The sequence below is a fragment of the Solanum lycopersicum genome, chromosome 10, assembly GCF_036512215.1.
Source record: "Solanum lycopersicum chromosome 10, SLM_r2.1".
NCBI lineage: Eukaryota > Viridiplantae > Streptophyta > Magnoliopsida > Solanales > Solanaceae > Solanum > Solanum lycopersicum.
In genome coordinates, this window is record NC_090809.1 from 58,251,214 (window position 1) to 58,275,267 (window position 24,054).

Sequence of the window (24,054 nt, forward strand, 5' to 3'; positions counted from 1 at the left end):
CGTCTAATTCTCTGATTTCTCCTCATTCTTCTCTTTTTCATCTTGTGCCTGATCTACTTTTGTGGACAGAATGTATGACCTAGTTTGTTCATGTTGCTTCATTCTTGTAGCCTTGGCTCGTTTTGCCTTTGGGCATAAGGTGCACCTGAAGTCGCTTGCAGCTGCATATTTGAAGAATCAATCTAATTCCATGCCGACTTCCTTGCCTTCTTCTACGGTCCAGAGTTCAGGTAGTGGCTATACGATGCCAACTTGTTATGTTCCACATGGAAGTGTAGTTCCATCTCCTAATGCTCCTTTATTGAGAGTGGTAGGTGACAGTCCGTCTATCTCTCACGATGGTAGGGTCTCGACTAGCAGCCCTGTTGCAACACCGGGCTTCATGCATGGATCTCCTTTGCCTGATGGTTCTTCTCATCATTCTGATTCTGGAAGACTGGGTGATGCTGTTAGCGATGGTGTTGTTAATCATATAAGACCCAGACCACTTGAAAATTCACTCTATACTAAGTCTGTGCAGGCCATGTTTGCCCTGGCAAAGGATCCATCACCTCGCGTTGCAGGTCTTGGATGTAGACTGCTTTCAATTATTGGGATTGACCAAGTGTTCACCAAGTCAGTCGAGTCTACTGTTGAATCCACAACATCTCCTGGCCCTAGTTCTGATGGATTGAATCGATCATCTTCTTGGTTTGACATGAGTGGAGGTATATTTAGTGCTTAAAGGAGACTAGGAGTCAGTATTACTGTTGTTTCTCTACCCCATAATCCATCAGTGTCAACCTTGATGTTCACGTATTTCCCTCCATACTCTTTTTCAAGTAATTCTGTTCCCCTTTGATACAATCTCCTATTTGAACTGTTGCAGGTAGGCGTTTACCTGTGCCTTTTAGGACTCCTCCTGTCAGTCCCCCCCAGTCCAGTTTCTTAAGGGGATTGCGAAGAGTTTATTCTTTAGACTTCAGGCATCGCCCAATGAACTCTCAAGACTCAGGGTCAGCTGATCCCCTCTTGGGTTCTGGTGGATCTTCTAGAGCTTCAGAATGCAGTTCTATTCCTCAATCAACCATTTATAATTGGAGCTGTGGCCACTTCTCAAAGCCACTTCTTTCTGCAGATGATGATAATGAAGAGAACATTTCTAGGAGAGAAGAGAAGGAGAAGTTAGCTCTTGACCTCATCACCAAATCCCAGCACTGTTGTGAGTCTACTGGGCTTATGGTTCATTCTTTCTCACACTACCATCTTTCATGGGTGTGTCATCATTTATCTAAAATGTCTCTGATTGGCCAATGCTTACTTCTTTGTCTCAGCGGTGAACAGACTGCACAATCAAATTGCCACTTGGGACACAAAGTCTGAGAGTGGTACGAGAACTGCTTTGCTGCATCCCTTCTCACCAGTTGTGATTGCTGCAGATGAGAGTGAACGGATCAGGTAGAGGAATATTGGCCTGAATGAAGACATTGTTTTCATTGTTCCTTTTTCACGATCTTCTCTCATAGTACTGCGGGAAGGGTCGGTTAGTTCAAGTTCTAGGTTAGTCGTTGGAGCTATGTGTAATCTGTCATTTCAACCAACAAATGCTGCTTTGCTGGTAAGCAATCATTCTCAAGTGGAAAGACTAGATGCAGGTCAATGTACATGTCCTGGAACTATGCCTGCTTTCTAAATAATCGCCATATCTTCTTAGAGCTTCAAGATGTAGATGCTACTTATATTGAAGTCTTTGTTTGACCTCACTCTTGTATGGTGTTGGATCAGGTGTTCTTGCTTATTTTTGCTTTTGTTTCTTAGTCTTCTCACCCCTTATGTTGCATCACCTCAGAACAACTTCTTGACTCTGTGGCCATTAGGTTTGAGTTATTGAGTTTCTTTTACATGGTCAACTTCTTGGCCATTAGATCTGATATATTGAGCTTCTTTTTCATGATAAAGGAACTAATGATACAGCAATACCTAGTATGTTCCCACGAGTGAGGTCCAGAGAGGGTGGGGGTGTATGCAGACCTCCCCTACCTTTATATGGTAGAGAGTTGTTTTCAATAGATCCTTGACTTAAGAAAAACATTTTTCAGAAAAAATCTGAAATAAACATAAGAGTAAAAAGCTATGATGAAAATATTGAAGGAACGGAAGTACCAATAGTAAAAGTATTGAAGATAACCGAATAAAGGAAATAATAGTAGTGATATAACTGAAGCATAAGATAATGCTAGCATAATAGTAATAGTATGACAAGGGAACAAATAGATGCACCAAGACTACAAGCTTCCATGACCACTATGAAGAGAGAAAATGCTCTACAACCTACTTGCCGTTTGCCCTAATCTTTGACCTCCATGCCCTCTATCTAGGATCATTTCCTCGGTAAACTAGAGATAGTCATATCTTGTCTGATCATATTTCCCCAATTCTTTCTCAGTTTACCTCTATCTCTCTTCAAACCTATCACTACCAACCTCCGCATCTTGTCTACACACGAAGGCTACTTCAGCCTTGCCTCACATATGTTCGTTCCTAATCCTGTCTCTTCTAGTATGCCCGCACATCCATCTAAGAATCCTCATTTCCTCTTAACTTCATATTCTGAAAATGGGAGTTCTTGACTGGCCATACTCCATCTTGTACAACATAGTTGGTCTAACAATCACTCTATAAAACTACCTTTAAGTCTCAATGACATATTCACTTAGGACACAAGATGTGCGCCTTTATTTCATCTGCCCCACTCCAATACGATGTGCAACATCTTGTCGTTCTACCCATTCCCTTGGATTTTAGACCCGTAAAGGAACAGATGATATTCTATTAAATTTATGTTTCTTAGAATCCTTGTGATTATTCTAGAACAAATGAATATAGTAGGTAACTTAATTTATTTCTATTATAATTAGGTATTGGTTTGTACTGATTTTCTTTTCTTTTTAGGACATGTATACAGAAGTATTCAAACCCCAATAGCTTGATGAAATAATCGTGCTGAGTTCCTCTTATTTTTTCTTCAACTTCACTAGGTATTAAAGCCTAGTTACGACCAGCAACATATAGAAATAAGATTTTCAGACAACCTCTTACGGTTGTCCGAAGCAGTGATATCAAAGGCGAAAAGCTCTAAGGTGTAGGAGGCTTTAAGCGCAAAGCGCAAATAAAGCGTGGGCTTTTACGGAAAAAGGCGCAAAGGGAGAAAAGAATAAAATATATATGTTTAGTCCAAGACTAATAACTTTAAACATGAATGACAAATATATGACCAACGAAATTGAAAAAAAAATTATGATAGAGTGAAATATCAATTATTTAGCTTCAAATTGTTCATAAGAGGCTCAGTGGCAAGGAAATACCTGCCTTAGAACCTTGACGACAACACTAAAGCGCACATAAAGCGAGGTGAAGTGCTCAACACATTTTGAGCCTCGCTTTAGGGCTTAAGCGCTCTTAAAGCGCGCCTTTGATAACACTGGTCCAAAGATAACTTTGTTTTCGTAGATGTTGTGATCAAACCGTTACCCGCTATGAGAACTGGAACACTAACATGAACAATCCTCAACCATCTCCGCTACTGTCTGCCGCTTCATGCGCCGACCAGAGCATCCCAGATTCTAACAGGATCTGTTCACGCGCTGGCCAACTGGAGTTTAGAGATTGATTGCCATTTTTTCAGATAAAAGGTACTCTTAAAAGACAGTCACAAGGTTCATGCGGTCAAATGATCAATTTGTAGACATATAATTTATATTCACTAGCTTGATGGGGAGTCGTAGAATCCTTGTGAATATTTTAGCACTCCCCCTTAAGTGCTGAATACAAATTATGTGTCAAGCTTGTTGCATATATAACTTGTTCTAGGCTAGGGACTTGGTGAACACGTTTGTGAGCTTGGTACATATAATTCTTGCACCAACTTGAGGGAATGGTAACATCATTGTGAATATTACTAGGAATATAGAAGCGGGAGCGGGAGTAGCTTAGGGTCGTCCTGCTTTGGAGAACATTTTCAGAATTTCAAAGTCTAATCAAGATATTGTACTTATATATTTGTAACTTGTACATGCTTGATGTGTTTGCTCAAAGTGTAGGTCCCACCTCAAATTGCCATGCCACATGCTGAATTTGGTAGCTTTTTGAACTATCAATTCGGTAAAAATGTGGGCCTGCTGAAAACTTTTGTTTCTCTCTCTGAGTAGCTTTTGTTCATCTTTGCTACTTGTGCTTTTGTGTGGAAAGACTAGATGCAGGTCAATGTACATGTCCTGGAACTATGCCTGCTTTCTAAATAATCGCCATATCTTCTTAGAGCTTCAAGACGTAGATGCTACTTATATTGAAGTCTTTGTTTGACCTCACTCTTGTATAGTGTTGGATCAGGTGTTTCTTGCTTATTTTTGCTTTTGTTTCTTAGTCAATGAATGCAAAGCAGTGTGATATTTCCATTTTAGTTTATACAACTTACTGTTTTCCTAAGTGCATGCACCAAAAGTAATCATCGTTATTTGTGTTAAATTAAATGTCATTGACCTGCATCTAGTCTTTCCACTTGAGAATGATTGCTTACCAGCAAAGCAGCATTTGTTGGTTGAAACGACAGATTACACATAGCTCCAACGACTAACCTAGAACTTGAACTAACCGACCCTTCCCGCAGTACTACGAGAGAAGATCGTGAAAAAGGAACGATGAAAACAATGTCTTCATTCAGGCCAATATTCCTCTACCTGATCCATTCACTCTCATCTGCAGCAATCACAACTGGTGAGAAGGGATGCAGCGAAGCAGTTCTCGTACCACTCTCAAACTTTGTGTCCCAAGTGGCAATTTGATTATGCAGTCTGTTCACCTCTGAGACAAAGAAGTAAGCATTGGCCAATTAGAGACATTTTAGATAAATACACACACATTAGGCATTACGTACACATGCATACATTTTTTGGTGCATAAATTACATCCATCATTCAGTGATTTTTTGACTGTTTAATATGTGTTTGTTTAGGCTTGTTTGTTCAACCCGACCTCATCCCAAAGTGGAAAGAGTTGTTGGGGTTGGCTTTCAACCTGGACTTCTACCAGCAAAGGTGACTACTATTGCCCTGTTTATATCTGGCCTGTCAAGTGTCAACTTGTCAGTTACTGGTTTCTCAGAAGACTGTATTTTGAAAAGAAAAAAAAAGAGTATATACTCACCATCACTCTCTTTTATGTTAGTTGTTCCAATAATTATTTCTACTAACAATTTTTTCTGCAGATAAAATATTCTCCAATATTGTTAAAGCAAAATGAGAATTCATGAACTGTTTCAATTGTTTCTTCTCAGGTTGTCAGTGCATCTCAGGCTGGTGATATTCTGTTCCTCGATATGAGAAATCTCAAGGCGGCTTACCTGACCATTGATGCTCACAGTGGATCACTTATATCTCTGGCGGTACATCGTCATGCACCCCTTATAGCAAGTGGTTCATTAAAGCAACTTATCAAAGTGTTCAACCTGGAGGGTAAGCAGTTAGGCATTATTAGGTATTTGTCCACCTTCATGGCTCAGACGATTGGATCTGTAAGATGCCTTACCTTCCATCCCTATCAAGTGCTGCTTGCTGCTGGTGCAGCAGATGCCTGTGTTTCTATCTACGCTGATGAGATTTCCCCACCAACATAACAACTTCATCGCTTTGTCACAAATTCTCAGATTGAGAAACAAGATTTTTAGGACTTGGGTGTGTTCCTTTGAGATGGTCAGTGGCGGATGGATTGTTGACATCTCTTCTGGTCCCAGTCTACATCTCTTAATACAGTGATCAGCTCACTGAGGTTGATGTTGACATCTTTGATTAGTTGCTGTCAACCTCTCCTGAAGAGCTGATCCGGCTCACGGAGGTTGCATGCTGCTTATTATTGAGCTGCATCAGCACAGAGTGGCGGAAAGTCAAGAAAAATCAACATATTGAACGGAAGCTTTGGAGAAAAATTCCATACAAAGGTAAAAATAGATGTAAATATCTTCATTCTTTGTTTCTTCTATTTTGTAAATATCATTTTATTCAATCTTCCCTTTGCTTAGCTTACTTCTTTCCTTTCTTTTCTCACCCATTTGAGTCAATTTGTACATATCAATTAGTTGCCTCCTACATAAGTGTGCATGAACGCTTTCTTTACTTTCTGTGTTGTCCTAACGTGTTATAATTTTTATGTTGTTAAGAGTCCTTAATGGAGATGATAGTTGGAGATTATTTTAAGCTTTGGATCAACTATTTCTGGTGGGAAGTAGCAAGTACCCGGTGTATGCCAAGTTGGTCCCGACAACACGATCATTAAAAGAAACTATTTCTGGTCACTTTCATGTCAACAGCAATTTTCTACAGGAATCAACTTCCATACCAAAGTGTGATGATGCAATGAGTTTGAATAGGTCTAGGGACGTGGCACAAACATCAAAATGCCTATATTGCAGTGGAAAACTACTCTCAGAAGAATTTGATTGATCCTGTCATCTTTACATTATCTTCGTACTTTAAAAAAAAAGTATATTCGTATAGTTGTATATTGTAAATGATAAGGAGAATGAAATTTATCATATTGAGTTAATTAACTATTCACTTCATTAATAATACGCTTCTACCTTTTACTATCTTGAAGCAAATGATTCTTTCATGGTTATACAAGTGATTCACGCACTAAACAACAACGGAATTACTTTTTGTGTCACGTTAGAATGGGGTGTTACTTAGACATTCCAAATGATGTTGGAGTATTCAATAGACATTGACCCAAGTTAAAGTATCATAGTGGAAATTAAAAAAGGGTAATTTAAAAGAGAAATTTTATTAGTTTAGGAGCTAATTACTTAGATTTTGTTTGTAATGTTATGAATCTTATCGGATTTTGGACTTGTGATGCATGTATAAGGTATCTCGAATACATGAGGTCAAAATTAGGTGTAATTTGTTTTATATGCATTTTATCCAAGCGCTTATCCAAGTGGATTCACATGTATTTGACTAATTCACTTGTCTCTCTCTATATATATGTGATTAATTCACTTGTCTCTCTCCTTGTATTTAGTATCTCATATATATATATATAGTGTGTGATTCACATGTATCGAGGATTTCGCTCGCATACCTCCTATCTTGCTCGTCTCTCTCTATTATTTTAGTATATTTAGTAGCAAAAATATATTTAGGTGTATCTAATTGGAAAAGTCATTTGAAATTATTATTGGTTAGTAAGATAATAAATATGAAATTATTTCAAACTATAGGGAAAATTAGTGAATGTGGTGGGGATATTTGTCTTGGGTAGTTTTTCCAAATTTAAACCAACTTCTAAGGGCTGTATAATTGCTAATGAATCACTTACGAAGAAGTGGAGTGATAATATATATATTATTATAAGTGGAAAGATTTTGAGTTAAAAGTTGAATTATGAAAATGTCCTTCACCAAATTAAAATGTTATAACACATCAAATTATTTAAATGTGGAACTAGACAAAAAAAAATAACAAAACTGAAAAAAAAATTAAATGTGAAACTAGAGAGTTCATGTATCTATTTCATTTGTATTACATAATCAAAAATCATGATTTTTTAGATGAAAAAGAAGATGAACCGTTATTTCTAAGTGATAAACAATGAAGAAGTTGAAAAGTCATTACTACCATTAAGAAAATAACTTTTACTATAAATAAGAGACGGTACATGTGCTATTCATAATGCATTAATGAAGTGTTAAAGATTGATTTACTGTTTCACAAAATATAATTTTTTTTCTTTTGCAGAATTTCAGAAGTTCTATAGTAATTAAATGTCATTAATATAATCAATATATCTGTTAAAAGAATCCTAAAGAACATCAAAGAAATTTATTCCCGTTTTACTCACGGACATATTTCAGCTCAGTAAGATTTCTTTAATTCTTGTTTTTTGATTTCTTTTTCATCATTATCCCCTTTTATTTAAAGCAATATTTGTATGAAATAAAAGATGGTGAAGTATGTAGAGTTAATGAATATATATCGAAATCATAAAATCGCCGAATTCAAATTTTATGGAATGATATATGAAGATTACCATCTCCATCATCAACATTAGCAAGATTCATGAGGTATGAAAGAAAGAAGAGTGGTTTCTTTGGAAAACATTTTTATAATTTTCATTAATTGATATATTTTTTATTGTTTCTTATGATTATATTATGTATAGATGAAAAACAATGTGTACAATTTAATATGTTATTACTACTAAAGAAGTGGTGTATAGTGTATTTATTGGGAGTCTTAAATGATATCTTGCTTAATTATTTTCATTTAATAAATTTCTAAAATTTTGCTCCGTGCCTTTTGCTAAATCATTATTTTGAATTTTATTATGATTATGAATATCAATAAATGAGAGTGTTAATGTAATTTTACTATACTAGATATATTTATTGTACTTGAAAGAAATAAAAAATAATTGAAATTGCCACTAAAATTATTTTTAAAAACTCAAAGGGAAGCTTCAAAAGTTTAGATAATTGATTTCTCCGGTATACTAATTTTGTTAGTTTAGTTTAATTGGTTCACTATTTATAGTTTATTATAATTACTTTTTTTACCGATGAAATATAGCATTGCTTTATTATTTTTATTTAATTAATATCTAAAATTTATTCTTTATCATTTTTATCAAAGTTCAATAGATCTTAAGTTTTGAAATCAATCATTGCGGTGATAGAAAAATAAAGTTAAGAAGTTAAGCAAGCAATTTAAGATTATTTTCTATGATAGCAATTGACATTGGATAACACATGCAATGCATGTGCCCAGGAACTAATATAGGGAAAAGCCTGTACATAGTTTTTTGTGTAGAAAAAATGTATATATACATCGTTTTATCAAAAAGGCTCATTCTCTAAAAGGGAACATAATTATATATTCTTTTACATGTAAATTTGATTATTTTCTTCTAAGATTTCAAACTAGGTGATTTATACTATGTTATACGATATCAAATCATATACTAAAGGTTTCAGGTTCGAGCCTCACAGGTGCATATCTTGGTTTCATGAATGACCAGAAATGTCTCTTGTTCACTGTGTATCAGTCTTAACTCTTACCTATGGCTAAATTGGAAAAAAAAATTGTTTAGTATTTTTCTCAGTTCATTAGTATATTATAAGACTTATGAAGAAGTACTCCTAGTAGGCTTGGTGACTAAAATTCAGTGCCACTATGACGATATATGCAAAGATCAAGGTGTCTTCCACTATGTACAATAATGTTATTTTTTTATTTAACTTCTCGATGGTTCTTTTATTTGTACATTAAATTTAAATACATGTCAAAAAAGTACTCTCTAGTAAATATAACATATTCAAAGGGATTAGAACTCGTAACTTTTGATTAAAGATAAAAGAATATTTCTCACTTCTTAATCCTTGTTGGTCATGATAATATATTCTTGATTGTAGGCTAAGAATTAATATAGATAACAAAAATAAAGATAAAGAATATGCATAATGGCAGAAAACAAGAAAGGTGTCTTCCACTATATATATATATATATATATATATATATATATATATATATATATATATATATATATATATATATATATATATATATGAAATAATTATATTCTACTTGTTTAATTTGTAGCCAAAAAGATATATTAAAAATAAAGAGTAATAAGATGAAGCATTTACAACACATCCGCCAAATAATTGAACTACTACGTAATTAATTTCTGTCTTAATCCATTTTGTCTTGAGAATTTTTTTTTTTATATTCTCCAATAATATTTGCCTACTATTATTTTTAAACACTTTTAAAAAATTATACATAAAAGGATAATTTATTATATCACTTTTTCAATATAATAAATACGATATTTTGAAAAATGCAATTGAAAAATAATTATAATTATAATAAGAGTAAATAGAAATTAAGGGTAAAATTATTCATTGATCACAAAGTCGATAAGTATTATTGAGCATCTCAAAATAATATAGTAGATAACTATTATCGGACAAAAGGAGTAATATGACAAGGGAAAAACATTTGATATACCCCTCATTATAAAAGTGACTCATATTTACTCTTTCATATATGTGTATCATTTATATAACAATATGAATATATATGAGTCACTGTCATAACGAGGGGTATGACAAATCCTTTTTCATATAACAATATGATGGAAATTAATTAATTAATTACTCTTTTTCGTATGAAAGAAAGTTGGATCGATAGAGATGGATGCAATGTTATGTTATTGGGTCCATATAAACTTTTAATGCTTTCAATGAAATGCCATAAATTCTAGTGTAAAGATATTAAATTGTGATAAATAATCCTCAGTATTGTTGAGTATGTTTTTAATGATGTTAAACAAAATATGATTGTTCTAAAGGTGTGTGGCTGTGCGCCCATATTTTTTATTCAAAAAAGTTTCGACAAATAATCAAACAAAATATTTAATAAATAATATTTGATAGGTATATACAAAACACTTCAAATTCAATAAATTGTGATCAAATTCTAAAATAGAATCCATATATAAAAGTTCAAAATTTTAGAGCTATTTAATCAGGTAGCAATTAATAACTTATCTCAAATTCAATAAAATGAGATCAAATTCTAAAATAGAATTTATATATATAAGTTTAAATTTTTTATTTGTCTCTACTCAGGTACTAATTAATAACATATCTCAATTTCAGTAAATTGTGATCAAATTCTAAAATAAAATTTATATATAGAACTTAAAATTTTAGATCCATTTCTAGTTGAGTACTAACTAATATACTACTCACTGCGTTCAATAATAGTTGTCCACTATATTATTTTGGGATATTCAATAATACTTGTCCATTTTATGAAATCAATAGATGATTTTACACTTGGTTCACTATCATTATCATGAATTATAGTCATTACGCCCTATTACATTTTTCAAGATATTATATTTATATATTAAAAAAGTGATAACGTAAAATTATCTTTTTATTTATAATTTTTTAAAAAAAATTTATAAAGTCAATAATGGACAAGTATGGTCGAACACAAGGAGTAGCACCATAGATATGACAACCTAATGTCATTATGGAAGAGTAAATGTTAAGTTCTACCGGTGTGTGGTCCTATATGATATAAATATATATATCTATTTTTACTGACAATTTAATTTCTTGCATTATAATTTTTAGGTAGAGGCTCCCACTTACAACTAATCTTCCTTTACACCTAATACCAAACAAATGGTTTTTGACATAACTCCACAATGATTTTCTTCTTTTGTTATAAATATGATGCTAAGTGGTAGCACAATTATATATGAAATATCATCAAAAACAAATAAAGTATACTTCCTTTGCTTGACTTGAAAGTTTTCAAAGTTATCAATATATATATATAATAGAGCTAGTCTTTCAAATTGTGGCATCATGAGAAGGTGAGTTTTGGGCAAGATGGAGAAGCAGGGTACGTGCTTTACTAACTCATGTATTATAGTCTCTAAGATTAGTTAAAGTCGCGTGTAATCTTTTAAAAAACTTTTTAACGTATTTATACGTAGGTGTGTAGATTCGAGATTAAAGTTTGATGTTTATCATCCAATCCGTTGCATTGTAGGTTTAGAATCTAATATTTTTAGACATTTTAGTAAGTAATATTGTACATGTATATCAAACTCGTTAAATGTATGGTGCGTCTATATCTCTCTATATACACAATTTGATCGAAAGTAATATGTTCAATTAAACTCACAATACCGTCCTAAAATCTTATGCAATTTGACTTACAGTTCCTAAGAAATATGAGAAAAATTTACCATGTTATAAAAATTACCCTTTTTAAAGAAGAATACACTTTGTAGACTTTTCGTCAAATAAATGAGACTCAATATAGATAAAATGTTTATAATGTCATTAAACAGTTGTCAAATTAAAAAAAAACATATCGTTCTTGATTAAACAAAAATTTATATCACATAAATTGAGACGAAAAAATAATTCTAATATATATTGTTCCATGAGTTAAATGAGTTAGTTCTTCATGTGCCCATCTTCCCCATCGTGACCACTCAACCTTATTCTCTTTACAAACTCGCTCTTCTCCATATTTACAAGTAAGTGATTTTCTTCATTTTTAATATATATATATATATATATATATATATATATATATATTGAGCTTTTAATGATCTCGTATAATTTTCAAGAAAAAATTCTTGCAATGGTAATGTTGTTGCTACATATCGTTCTTTAATTTTCTTTCATTATTTTCAATATAACTTTTTCGTATTGTATCTCATTTTCATATTGCTTTTCATACTTATTTTGTTATGCTTAATTACTTGAGTTGGAGATTCTTTATAAATAACCTCGATCACGATCTATACACTCATCAGATAGAAATAAGATTGCATATACATTATTTTTTTGGACCTCGATCACTTATAAGATTAGATTAGATTGAGTATGTTATATATGACGAAAGTAAAGGAAATGTAATACTAATTTACACCTAGTTCTGATTCAACCTGATCTTGTTTTCCAAATTGCATATTATTTTAATACATCATATAATGTTTAAGTTCATTATAATTAATAATTTGGAAAGAAGTAATTGGGATTATAAAATTGAGGATTAGGATTATTTGATAATCAGCAATTAACTTGGTGGAAGCTAGAGAATCTGCACCTGCCAGACCACATTGATGGTATAAAAATATGTATTGAATACAAAATAAAGGAAAAAGTGGAGTTTAATTTCTTAATAATTGGATGATACATTATAAACCACAAGAATTTCTTTAAATTCAGTGCTTTGTGAAATAACTTTCCACCTACTAGGACCAAAATTTAAGAAAAATAAAATTTGCAAATTGCAAGAATAATATTGCTTAAAATTGATTATATATATATATATATATATATATATATATATATATATATATATATATATATATTTTCATATAGATCTAAGTCGAAAGTTCACTGGTTAACTAAATTTCAATTTGTTGTCATTGTGTTTAGTCTAATCAAGTTGCATTACGAGAAATCCAACTTATATAAGAAATATTATATAGTTTGATTTTTATTTAGTTATTGATTTACTTGATTTGGTTTACAAAATTTTAGCATACATTCATCAAATTTTTATTTTTCTAATCTATGTGGTTCTTGAACACCCTTCGTAAAATATTTGATTTCGTTACTGGTACATGTAATTTTGTTTTATGAAAGAATCAGAAGTCCCATTATATATATTTATAGTCTTATAAGTATTTATAGTATTTAGTTTTTTAATTTCTCTTTCATTAATTACTAATCTCCTGATGTGAGTATTACATGTGTATTTTTTATTAATTAATTAGTATTGTATTAGGAACATTATATAAATATTACTACGGATATACTTAAATTGTTTTTTTAAAAAAAACACAATTTTTAAAGAATGATGAATATTATTATGTTAGAATATTTAAAGTTTTTTAGTTTTAAGGTTCTTGCGATTTTTATGTTCTTGATACTAAAATGGTTGAGTTGAAACTAATTTTTATTCTTTTTCTACTATATATATGCAACAACACATAGAAACAATGAAATATGAATATATTAGGTTAACACTATTAAATGTTTTATATAAATTTAAATTTTTAATGTGAAAAATCTTTTTTTCCTCAAAGTTTTAGAGAACAAGGATCTAATTTTTTTTATAAAACAATTGAATTATTTATTTATTTCTTATCTCAGAATATCTAAAAGAAAATATTACTATTGTACGTTTAATGGAATGAGATGGAACTAGCGTTTCGTTCTACTTCTGTCTCTATCCCCTTAAATTGTCTCATCTGGTTGGATGGCCCTTAAATCATATATTTTTAGGCTTCGTTTAATAATATATTTTGAATTATATTTATTTTAATTCTAACTCAGGCCAGTGTTGAAAGCCTCGTGAAACTGAGATATGAAGACAAAAAAGACAAATCTGACTGCTAAAATGGACAATAGTTCCCTTTTTTTTTTCTTTTTTTCTTTTTTTTCACTTTTGGCTAATAAACTTTATTATATAAATTGTTGTATTTTGGGCATTTCAAAGTATTTTTATTTTCCGTTTCACATTTAAAGATTTCCAACTGTATTTACATTATATAGTAGCAAAATAACAACAATACATAATGAATAGTGTGATTATATGATTGTTATAAGATTAAGCAAAATAAAAATAAAATTTGACCATAAAGTGATAGGCACTAATCAACCGTACTCTTTGGTTCTTAGTTAGAGATATCATATTCGAATCCTCCTGAATATAACATTGTTTTTATTACAGAATATTTACTCGCGCAATGTGAGACTTCCATACTTAAATCCGAGTTTAGTTGAAAAGTTCAAAATTAATCATTTTTAAGTTCAAAATTTATTAAAAAATCTAATTTTATAAAATTCAAGTGTCCATCAGAAATTTCTTCATTTTCATATCTCAAACATCTAATTAAGACTAAAGAAGTACTTACGCTTTGATTACCCCTAGTATTCTGACATGTATCTATAAACAAAACCATGTAACAGATATTCTGGTTATAAATGTTTTTCACTAAGTTCTGAAATATTGATATATTGTCCTGTAGTAATTGATTCCTCTGCCATTTCGTTGAAATACTATAACTACTCTAGTAATTAATTCATGAAATGTTGAAGGGTTACCATCATTTTGTATTTATTTTTATTTTGGTTAGTGAAGGCAAAATAGGACAGATGATTATAAGATGAATAATCGTTATAAATCAAATTGAGCTACTAAGATTCTCGTATCATTTGTCAAATCTTGCTTCCTACATCACAATTAATAAATATAACAACCCTCAACTTCATTTTTTGTATTGACAAGTCAAAAATTATCTAGTTCAGATCATAAAGGAGAAATTAATTCAAGGAAAAATATATAAAATCAGTATGAATATGTTGAATGAGGCATTAATTTCCCAAGAAAATCAGAACCCTCAATTTCCAAAAGCTCTTCTCAATAATCTATATGTTGGTCATTTTCTATCAAGATGGAGTGCCAGGTTACTATATATTATGCATTTTATTTTCTAAAATTTTCAAGTTTTGAGTGTAGAAATTTAGATTTTATGTATTGTTCTTGGTGTGATGAAACAGTAATGCTTGTTTTTAATCATAATATGTCTTCAAATTATTCACTATTAACGCAAATTTGAGTAGATTTCCACCCAAACCTTCATGTCTTCTGTTACGTTTATATAGTAGATGATGAACCCTTGGTGAAAATACTGCCTTTGTCGTTGCCTATGACCCTTTTCAGTAAAATCGATAAAACCAATATTTAGAGAATTCATAGTCTTATTAGGATTGGTAACGCCCTATTGAGGATTTTTATGTTAACGCTAAACACTATGTGTAGTGGTATAAATTCAAGAAGAAAAAAAATGATCATATTTCTTTTCTGGACTAATTACTTAGGAGAATTGACCTTTATGCTTCTCTAATTTGTCTGCCTATTGCATTCGATGAATCTCGAGCTCAGAAATTGTTAGTATGTTCATTAGAAGATCAGTCTTGTGGAGATTGCAGTGTTTTACTTCCTTTGAAGTGGTATTAATGCAGAATAACATGAACTCAGTGGGAGGGTGTGAGATATTTTAAAAGTTACCAAATTGTTCAAAAAAGCCTATGATACATGTTATGGAAGGCGTAATGCAATTATACGAGCGTTATTGTTAGATTCAATTATAAACATTTTCATAATTGCAGGATGTGGGAATTCTCTGTTGGTTTGTATATGATCAACGTCTGGCCAGACTCGTTACTCCTAACAGCTGCTTATGGTGTGGTAGAGTCTGCTTCAACGGCATTGTTTGGTCCTCTTGTTGGACAGTGGGTGGATAGGTTAACATATGTGAAGGTTCGTTCTCATTCATTCTTAACAGTCCCCTGCACATGATTGATAAAGATCCATGTCAAAACATAACACATTTTTCCGATAATTGCTATGGTAATTGTCATCTACTAATGGTTAACCATCATTCATACTGCAACAACAACTATGCCTCAACAACATCATTCATATTGATACGTAAATGATATATATGAATCAAAAGGTCAAAAAATGCTTTAGAGATATGTAGTAAATTGTGCTTTAGTGAAGTAAAATCACAAGACGCATTGGAAATCCACTTTAGTACTGTATTTTGATGAAAGGAACAAAAGCTTCTGCTTATGCAAAGGGGTAACAATATGGGATCGAGTAACCAATCGTTGGCATGCATGGTTTAGTAGCTATTGCATACTATTTTACATACCAAACATTTCATGGTAGTAGCAGAATACTCAGACCAGGACGGACACACAATTAGTTTCTAGCAGTTATATGTTGTATTTCAACACGTGATCACTTAAAGTTCACTTCTGATTAGGAATACAATTTTTGGACTTTGTTTCAGGTTCTCCAACTCTGGCTGCTAAGCCAAAATATCTCATTTATTGTTGCTGGAGGTGCAGTAATTGCTCTTTTAGTCCGTGCAGACTTGATATTGGTCAATCTTACGGCATTTATCTCACTTGTAAGTTTAATTTATATATCCGGAGCTGTTGGTGTGCTTTCATCTCTAGCTGGAACCATTTTGATCGAAAGAGAATGGTGAGACATCTAAAATTTTAGAGTGCTCGACCTCCTTTAATGAAATTTTCGTTCATAATTTAGTTTGGATGTGTTTACAATTAACTGAACTTTATTATCAGGGTAGTCGTAATATCAGAAGGGCATCCTCCTGGGCTGTTAACAAAGATGAATTCAATCATAAGACGAATAGATTTGATTTGCAAGCTATTCGCTCCGGTGGTAACTGGCTTCATTATCAGCTTTGTTTCTCTAACTGCATCAGCCATGACTCTAGCTCTTTGGAACGTTATATCCGTTTGCTTAGAATACTGGCTTCTTACATCAGCATACAATGGGATTCCAGCTCTAAGTGAAAGCAGCCTAAGGAGGGTCTCAAGATCTTTACCAGAGCATTCGGATTTAAGCCCTTCTATTTCTCATGAACAGAAAAGCTCACTTCACTCAGATGGAATTGGATTGGAGCAATCTGAAAATCTCTGGAGGAAAATAGTCGGTTCAATCTCAAGACTACCTTGCCTTTCTGCATGGAAAGTGTATTTGCAGCAAGATGTAGTCCTCCCAGGGCTAGCCCTTGCCTTACTTTTTTTCACCGTACTCAGGTGAAACTTAATAATGTTACTCGTTATTATGCAATCGACCTTAAAATCATTTGCAACTATCATCCTTGAAATTAACAACAGCACCAACCTCCCGGTGCTTTTGCCATTTTACCTAAGAAGGTTTTAATGTTACCAAGGAAAACTTTTAACTTTCTAGTAAAAATGTCTGATATATAATATACCGAGGGCATATTGATCATTTTTTTTTCTAATTTTGTGCCAACAGCTTTGGAACGTTGATGACTGCTACGCTTGAATGGGAAGGAATTCCTGCATATGTCATTGGAATTGCGCGTGGAGTAAGCGCAACAATAGGGATAGCTGCGACATTTCTCTACCCAATATTAGAATCACACATTTCAACACTTCGAACAGGCCTTTGGTCAATCTGGTCACAGGTATTAAGCATAGTAAATACTTAAGGAGCCAAAATCTGTATGGTGACAGGATATGATGAGAAGTTGCTAAGAATTTACGGAGTAATCATTGAATGTTCTGATTTCTAAGTTAGTTATATTCTGTTACCTATGCAGTGGACTTTCCTGTTGATATGTGTAGCTTCGATATGGGTCCATAAGAAATTTCTATCAGCATTTATGCTTATGGCTGGTGTGGCTGCATCGCGTTTGGGCTTGTGGATGTTTGACTTAGCAGTCATTCAGCAAATGCAGGTGAGGATGCTAAAACATTTCTGCTAGCTGTCGTTGAAGAGATTTGTCATCTTCATCGTTTTTTTTTGATAGCGGTTTACATTATATGACATCTTCATTTCTGGACTTGGACAGGATCATGTCCCTGAAAGTGATCGCTGTGTGGTAGGAGGAGTTCAAAACTCACTACAGTCTGTCCTGGAATTGATGACTTATCTCTCGGGCATAATCATATCTAATCCTCAGGTGATGATCATTGTAGATTTTCATTAATCACTCATTGTTATTTCAATCCGGAGAGGCAGTTTTAGAACTCATTATTCCCTCGAAGCTGTAACGTGACTTAGAAGTGCTTCACAAAAGAAACTAGGACTTGATAGAGAATAAGAGATTTAAGGAAATATAATCTATTACCATATTTATCTTTCATGTGATCAAGAAGACATGAGCCTTTGTGTAATCAAAAGTTGTCTTTCGGAAATTACAGGCTCTCTACCTCCACGAGGTAGGGATAAGGTCTGTGTACACTCTATCCCCCAGACTCCACTTATGAGATTACATGGGATATGTTATTGTTGTCAAGTATTATTTTGTCCTGTGTTAAATAAAAGTTCTATCTTTCCATTACATAGACACAGAAAGCATTTTTTGTTTTCCATACTTGAAATGTGTTTTAACTTGTATCTTCTACTGCATTTGATTCAGGATTTCTGGAAGTTGATTCTTTTATCTTTCCTTTTAGTGACACTGGCCTCGACGTTATACAGTATACATGTTTATCGGGTTAGGAAGCACCTATTTCACTTTGAGAAGTTCAATTGTTTAGTAAGATCAACTTAGACTCTGCAACGATGAGCACGAAAAACAGAACCACAAGCATGTTTCCTTTTTATGAAACTTATGGTCGAACAACAATGCCACGAGGTTTGGTCCTTCCCTCTTCGAGTTTTCTTTACGTGTAACTTATGTGCATCTTGTAAAATACATTTTAGTAGAAAGCTCCATGACACAACTTGTATTCAGCACAGATTGCCTCAAAGGCTATTGTCAATGTGAGCCTTCTGTACACCATAAATGTTAATTGTTGCAACTGCTTTTAAGGCAATGCAAGATAAATTTTATATTTGAAAAGTTATTACCAAGATTGCTACTATTTAATTTATATTGTACTTCTTCAAGTGTTTGATTTCAAAACATGGAATGTCTAATACTATGTGCGATGATTTGTCGATCAACTATCTAATTTGTTTTAGGCTTGTCCAGATTTGGTTTCATCTTTACTTTTTATTCAACAATATTTTGGCAATAAAACCTTCTATGGAAAAATCATACTTACTAGTTTATCTTAAAGAAGAGAAAATTTCAGAAATAGCAAAGATTATAGAAATAATAAGTCTCTATGACTATAGTTTTGATAGTTGCACTTCACAGATATAGTTTCGTTTGTTATGGAGGTTGCAGTTTGTATATTTCGCTTGCAAATATACAAACATGGTAAGTATAGGCAAATGGAGGTTGCGGCTGTATATTTCGCTTGCCTATACAATTTTGTATATATATATATTTAGGAAGTTTTCAGAACTCCTTTTGTTTATACAAATATCTAGGGTAAGCATAGATAAGTTCTGGACTTATATAATCAGAAATCGAATTATACAAATTCTGAATTTATACAATCAGAAATCGAATTATACAAATTCTGAATTTATACTAATTAAGAAAGCTAATAATATTTTTTTGTGAAAATGTAACTACGAATTAAAAATAATCTAAATTATATTTATATTACATATATACTCTACATGTTTATCATTTCCGCGTAATTTTTCCTATTTTAAAGTCAACCTTTTGTATAGAAAAGATGTGTTATATACTCTTTGACACAATAACAGGGCCTAAGCCGGACGTAACCCTTAGTATCAAATTTATTCGAACTCAATATTTTTTATATGGACCTATGATATAGATATGATGAAAAAAAAAAAAAAAAAGGCCAAAAACGTTAACCTATAGCGGAGTTTAACGTATAATTTTAAAAGTTTAATGAATTTGAGGAAAGATGAGACCCCAGTTACCAACTGCCCCAAGCAAAACTAGTTTAATTTTCTTGTTAAACATTATCCCTAGATTTTAGGATTAAGAATAATACATCTTAATCTTGTAATTAAAGGTAACAACTAACAAGGAGTAGTAATGAACAAAAATTTAGAAGCTATGTGATACAGGTCTTTTCCTAATTTGTTCCCTCGTGTCAATATTTAATGTGTTTAAGAAACTTTAATTAATATTTTTTTGCAGAAACTTTAGATATATCATGTGACGTCAAGATAATTAGTGATCATAAACCACATTTAAACCATTTAACCAATAATGTCCTTTGCCTGCCAATTTTGACTCCACTCTCCCATTTGGATTTTATTTATTTTGCTAAGTATACTAGCTGTCTTCTAATTTATTTTTCGAAAAAAGGTTAAAGATATTTTTAACGTATCATAAATTATATTAATATGATCTGTTTTTATCGATTGGGATAAAAAATGTCTTTCAATGTTTTCTTTTAAAGATCTAAAAATATCATGGCAATAGTGATATGAAATTTTTACCTACTTATTTTTAAGTGATGTTATTATATTTTTTCTTTTTCATATAAAAATTTGTGAAAATTATCACTTTCAATTTCAATGAAAAAATAGTGATTTTTTAGTGAGTTGCTCCCTTTTGAACATTCATGCATGAACTATGGCCTAATGAATTCTCTTGCTTTATGAGTTACTCCCTCTGTCTTTATTTACTTGTCTATATTTCTTTTTTAGTTATTTTTATTTATTTGTCCATTTTGATAATCAGATAAAAAATATTTCCTATTTTACCTTCATTTAAACTAGTTGAAAATTTTCAAGTTTCAATCCATCATTTTTTAAACCATAATTAATAAGGATAAAATTATAATTTCGCTATACTAATTATTGCTATCTTAATATGTGTGTTATTTCTAAAGTAGACAATTAAATACGGACCTAGGAAGTATGAGTTATGACACAAAAAGTCAATACAATTAAATCATAACGTACGGAAATTAAATCATCATTTTTTCTTTTGAGCTTATTATTCCTCTTAATTACGTGTTTATAATAATCTTTCCAGCCATCTTTCTCAAAAAAATATTTTAATAACGGTTTCAGTTTTATTATGAATTAATTAATGTCAACATGGACCAACGTACGTAACTATAAGATGATAATTTTAATTACATGGTCAATGTATTAGCTAGAGAGCTCGTTAGTCGTTGCGTTTGGTTATGCATAAATATATTCCATTAGAATAATATCACATTTTTCTTTATTTGAGTTTCAAAAAATAAAATGTGATAACTATTTTGAGAAAAAAAAGTATTTAATTACAAACGTCCGTAAGACAGTATTGTACTATTTTTAATTCAATGTTAGAGAAAATCTCTTTTTAGGCTTTATATAGTATATTATAGGTATCATATGATGAATATTTATGCTCGGAAAGAAACCATCTTCGTAAATTATATTAATTTAATTCCTTTAATTAGTAGCAGGGAGTCTTTCCATTATTTTCTCTTCTTTTTTTGGACCGGGGGGGAGAGGGGGGGAGAGGGGGGAATCTAGTTCTTTTTAGTCATTTTAGTTACTAAAAAAATGATTAATACTTGGTATTTTAAAAAATTAAAAGATAATGTTTAATTTCTTTTTCTAATTTATATCCCTCAGTATTACTTTTATTGATATAACATAAATAGAGTAAATATTTATTTAAGATTAATAATAAATATGAAGGCAAATTAGTCAAAAGAAAAAGAAAACTCTTCTTATTAATATTGAAGTGTATGATCTAAAAGCTTCTGCCTGTTATATACGATATCTGGACCTAATTTAATCCCAAAAGCTAGCTCGTAGAATGAGGATTGTCCAAGTCCATATAAGAGATCAATTGTTCATCACTTTTTTGATGTTGGATTTCTTAACAACCCGTATGTCCAAACTCGTTAACAGGGGTGGTTTGACAGTGTTAAAAATAAGATATGTGCCTTAAGCCTCCAAACTTAAGGGGTCTCATTTTATTTTTTTTTATAATAATAGGTTATAAAAAGTAATTATTTTTTAACAAATATTGAATACTACTTATAGAAAAAGTAAACCTTTCATGAAAAATGAAGCAATTATTAGAAAAAATTGACATATTTTGAGTATTATATCTTATGAAAAATAATTTAAAATAAAAATGGTTATATTATAAGGTGAAAACTAGAAGAAATTTAGAGAAAATAGACAAATACCTCCCTAACCTATTACCGAATTCTCGACTACACACTTATACTTTCCGTGAGTCCTATTACCTCCTCAAGTTTTTTAAAAACAAAATATATACCACCATGAAACTAGACAATCACATTCTCAATATGTAGTGATGCACACTCGTGCCAACTGTTATTTATTATTATTTATATTTATTTATTTATCTTTTTATCACTTTTTCATTAATTACAAAAATATTTATATTTTTTTGTTCCTTCTTGTTGACACCCAATTTTTGACCCGCTCCGATATGATTTAATTAGCGAGCTTCATGAGTTTTCCAAATCACTTAAAATTAATTAGTTTTATAATTTTGTGAAATATAACGATACAATGTTTACAAAGTTGTGTATATAGCCGGTATATCTTGTGTATATTCGAAACCAGCCCACTCCATCGGCCCACTCCACTTCTACTTCCAACCCCAGGCCCAAATTCCCTTTCAACCCAAAAATTCCGACCCAATTCCCATTTCTGTCCAAACGTTTTGCCTAATCCAGCCCATTCCCCTTTACCCAAAACCCACTAAACTTAAATCTCCTACCCGACCCAACCCGTCCTACCCGGCTCCGACCCGTTTCCCCTTCCTTCTTCCCTTCCCCCTCACACCACGCATTCCCCCAACACCCCCCAACACCCACGCGAAAACTCCAGGAAATCCAGAGAAATGCAGAAGCTGCGTACAAAAAAAAACAGCTCCCCCAGTCGCGTCCCGCGTCTCCCCCACGCTCTCTCCCCTCCTCTCTCCATTGCGCGTGAGCAGGGCGTTGCGACAGCCCTGCAACCCTGTTCTCGCAGCAACGTCCCTGCAGCTGCAGCTTTGACGCAGCAAAACAGTGAGCAAGGCGACACGAAATTGTCCTTGCTCGCTTGGAGATGGTGACACGTCGCCTCGACAGTACGTTGAACGCATCTCAACCCTCCACCTTGCTCTCAATCCGTCGGAATAGGTTAAAATTTGAGAGTATCTTCGGAGGATATTCTTGAGCTGGATAAGACTTGGAATATGAAATTCGAAATGGCAAAAAAAAAATTTGTCGATCCCACCCAAAACTCGAAACCCTAATTCTCTTCTCCTCTATAAATAACCCATTTCCTTCTTCAGAAAGGGGGTTGGACTTTTGGGTTTAAAAGAAAAGAATTTTCAGAGAGAGAGAATTGATAAATCGTTAGTTGAAGTTCTTTGTTTTTTTCCTGTTGTTGTTGTGTGAACTGGAAAAATTTAGTTGGATTTTGAGGGTCGGAAGGAGTATAAGGGAAAGTCGAGTTGAAACTACGAAAGGGGGATTATCACTTTCGTTTGAGAGCCTCGAAAGTCGAAGTCGAAAGTTTCATTTTCTTCTTCATTTCTTCTTTGGAACTGTCAACTGAAGGTGTCCGAAACAGGGTTTTCCTTTCAGTCTTGATCGCAATATCGTCATCTCAATCCGGCGACGCCAGCCCTTTACGCGCTTGCTTGAAATACTAGGTTCGCGGTGGAAGTCGTCGCTCATCGCTGCTCGTGTTCATCTCGGTCGCTGCCCCCGAAGAGGTAAATCTTTCGTCTTCAGATGTTTTCCTCGTTTGTGTATGTTTAACGACCTATATGGAAAGAGTTTCGTTGTCGTTGTTTGTGGAGTGCTGGTCTCACTTTCTGCTTAATCTCTAATGTGGCCAAATTTGATTTTCTCTGTCGTTTTGGATTCATGGTTTGTCTGTTAAGATTTCAAATATGTCCTCTCTCTGTTTGCATTTGGACAACTGTGTCAAGCTGATTTGGTGAAGGGGAAATATGCTAGTTCTTATTTGTCCTTCCTCTGTATTGTATAACACTTCTCTCGCTTATTTTCTCCTATATGATAAGTGGGTTGATCTGTCTGTTCG

The 24,054-nt window shown here is 32.5% G+C and overlaps 2 protein-coding genes across 12 annotated transcripts in view; both read left to right on the forward strand.

Annotated features, from left to right (window-relative positions):
* The window catches only part of LOC101266988 (regulatory-associated protein of TOR 1), a 30,999-nt gene extending 24,380 nt beyond the window's left edge, over positions 1 to 6,619 (forward strand). For 2 of the 9 annotated variants that reach the window (XM_069290420.1, XM_069290421.1), the window contains exons 15-20: positions 111 to 230; positions 315 to 707; positions 869 to 1,201; positions 1,314 to 1,437; positions 5,312 to 5,971; positions 6,191 to 6,619. In XM_069290420.1, the coding sequence (XP_069146521.1) occupies positions 111 to 230; positions 315 to 707; positions 869 to 1,201; positions 1,314 to 1,437; positions 5,312 to 5,357 (1,016 nt within the window). In that variant the 3' untranslated portion in view covers positions 5,358 to 5,971; positions 6,191 to 6,619. Of the gene's footprint in view, positions 1 to 110; positions 708 to 868; positions 1,202 to 1,313; positions 1,438 to 4,829; positions 4,853 to 4,990; positions 5,170 to 5,311; positions 5,972 to 6,190 lie in introns of those variants that run through there. The other 7 variants (XM_069290423.1, XM_069290424.1, XM_069290418.1 and 4 more) reach the window with 5 other exon arrangements.
* A 4,684-nt stretch (positions 6,620 to 11,303) lies between these two features.
* LOC101267281 (solute carrier family 40 member 2-like) lies at positions 11,304 to 19,011 on the forward strand. 3 transcript variants are annotated; one of them, XM_010329413.4, is made up of 8 exons: positions 11,304 to 12,100; positions 15,753 to 15,903; positions 16,442 to 16,638; positions 16,740 to 17,219; positions 17,446 to 17,617; positions 17,753 to 17,890; positions 18,005 to 18,115; positions 18,575 to 19,011. In XM_010329413.4, exons 2-8 carry the CDS (start codon positions 15,754 to 15,756, stop codon positions 18,707 to 18,709), a joined length of 1,383 nt encoding a protein of 460 aa, XP_010327715.1. In that variant the 5' UTR covers positions 11,304 to 12,100; position 15,753; the 3' UTR covers positions 18,710 to 19,011. The 3 variants fall into 3 exon arrangements, with proteins under 3 accessions (XP_010327715.1, XP_010327716.1, XP_004249709.2); XM_010329414.4 differs by having other exon boundaries at positions 11,304 to 11,454; XM_004249661.5 differs by lacking the exon at positions 11,304 to 12,100 and adding an exon at positions 14,057 to 15,046.
* The last annotated feature ends 5,043 nt before the right edge of the window (positions 19,012 to 24,054 follow it).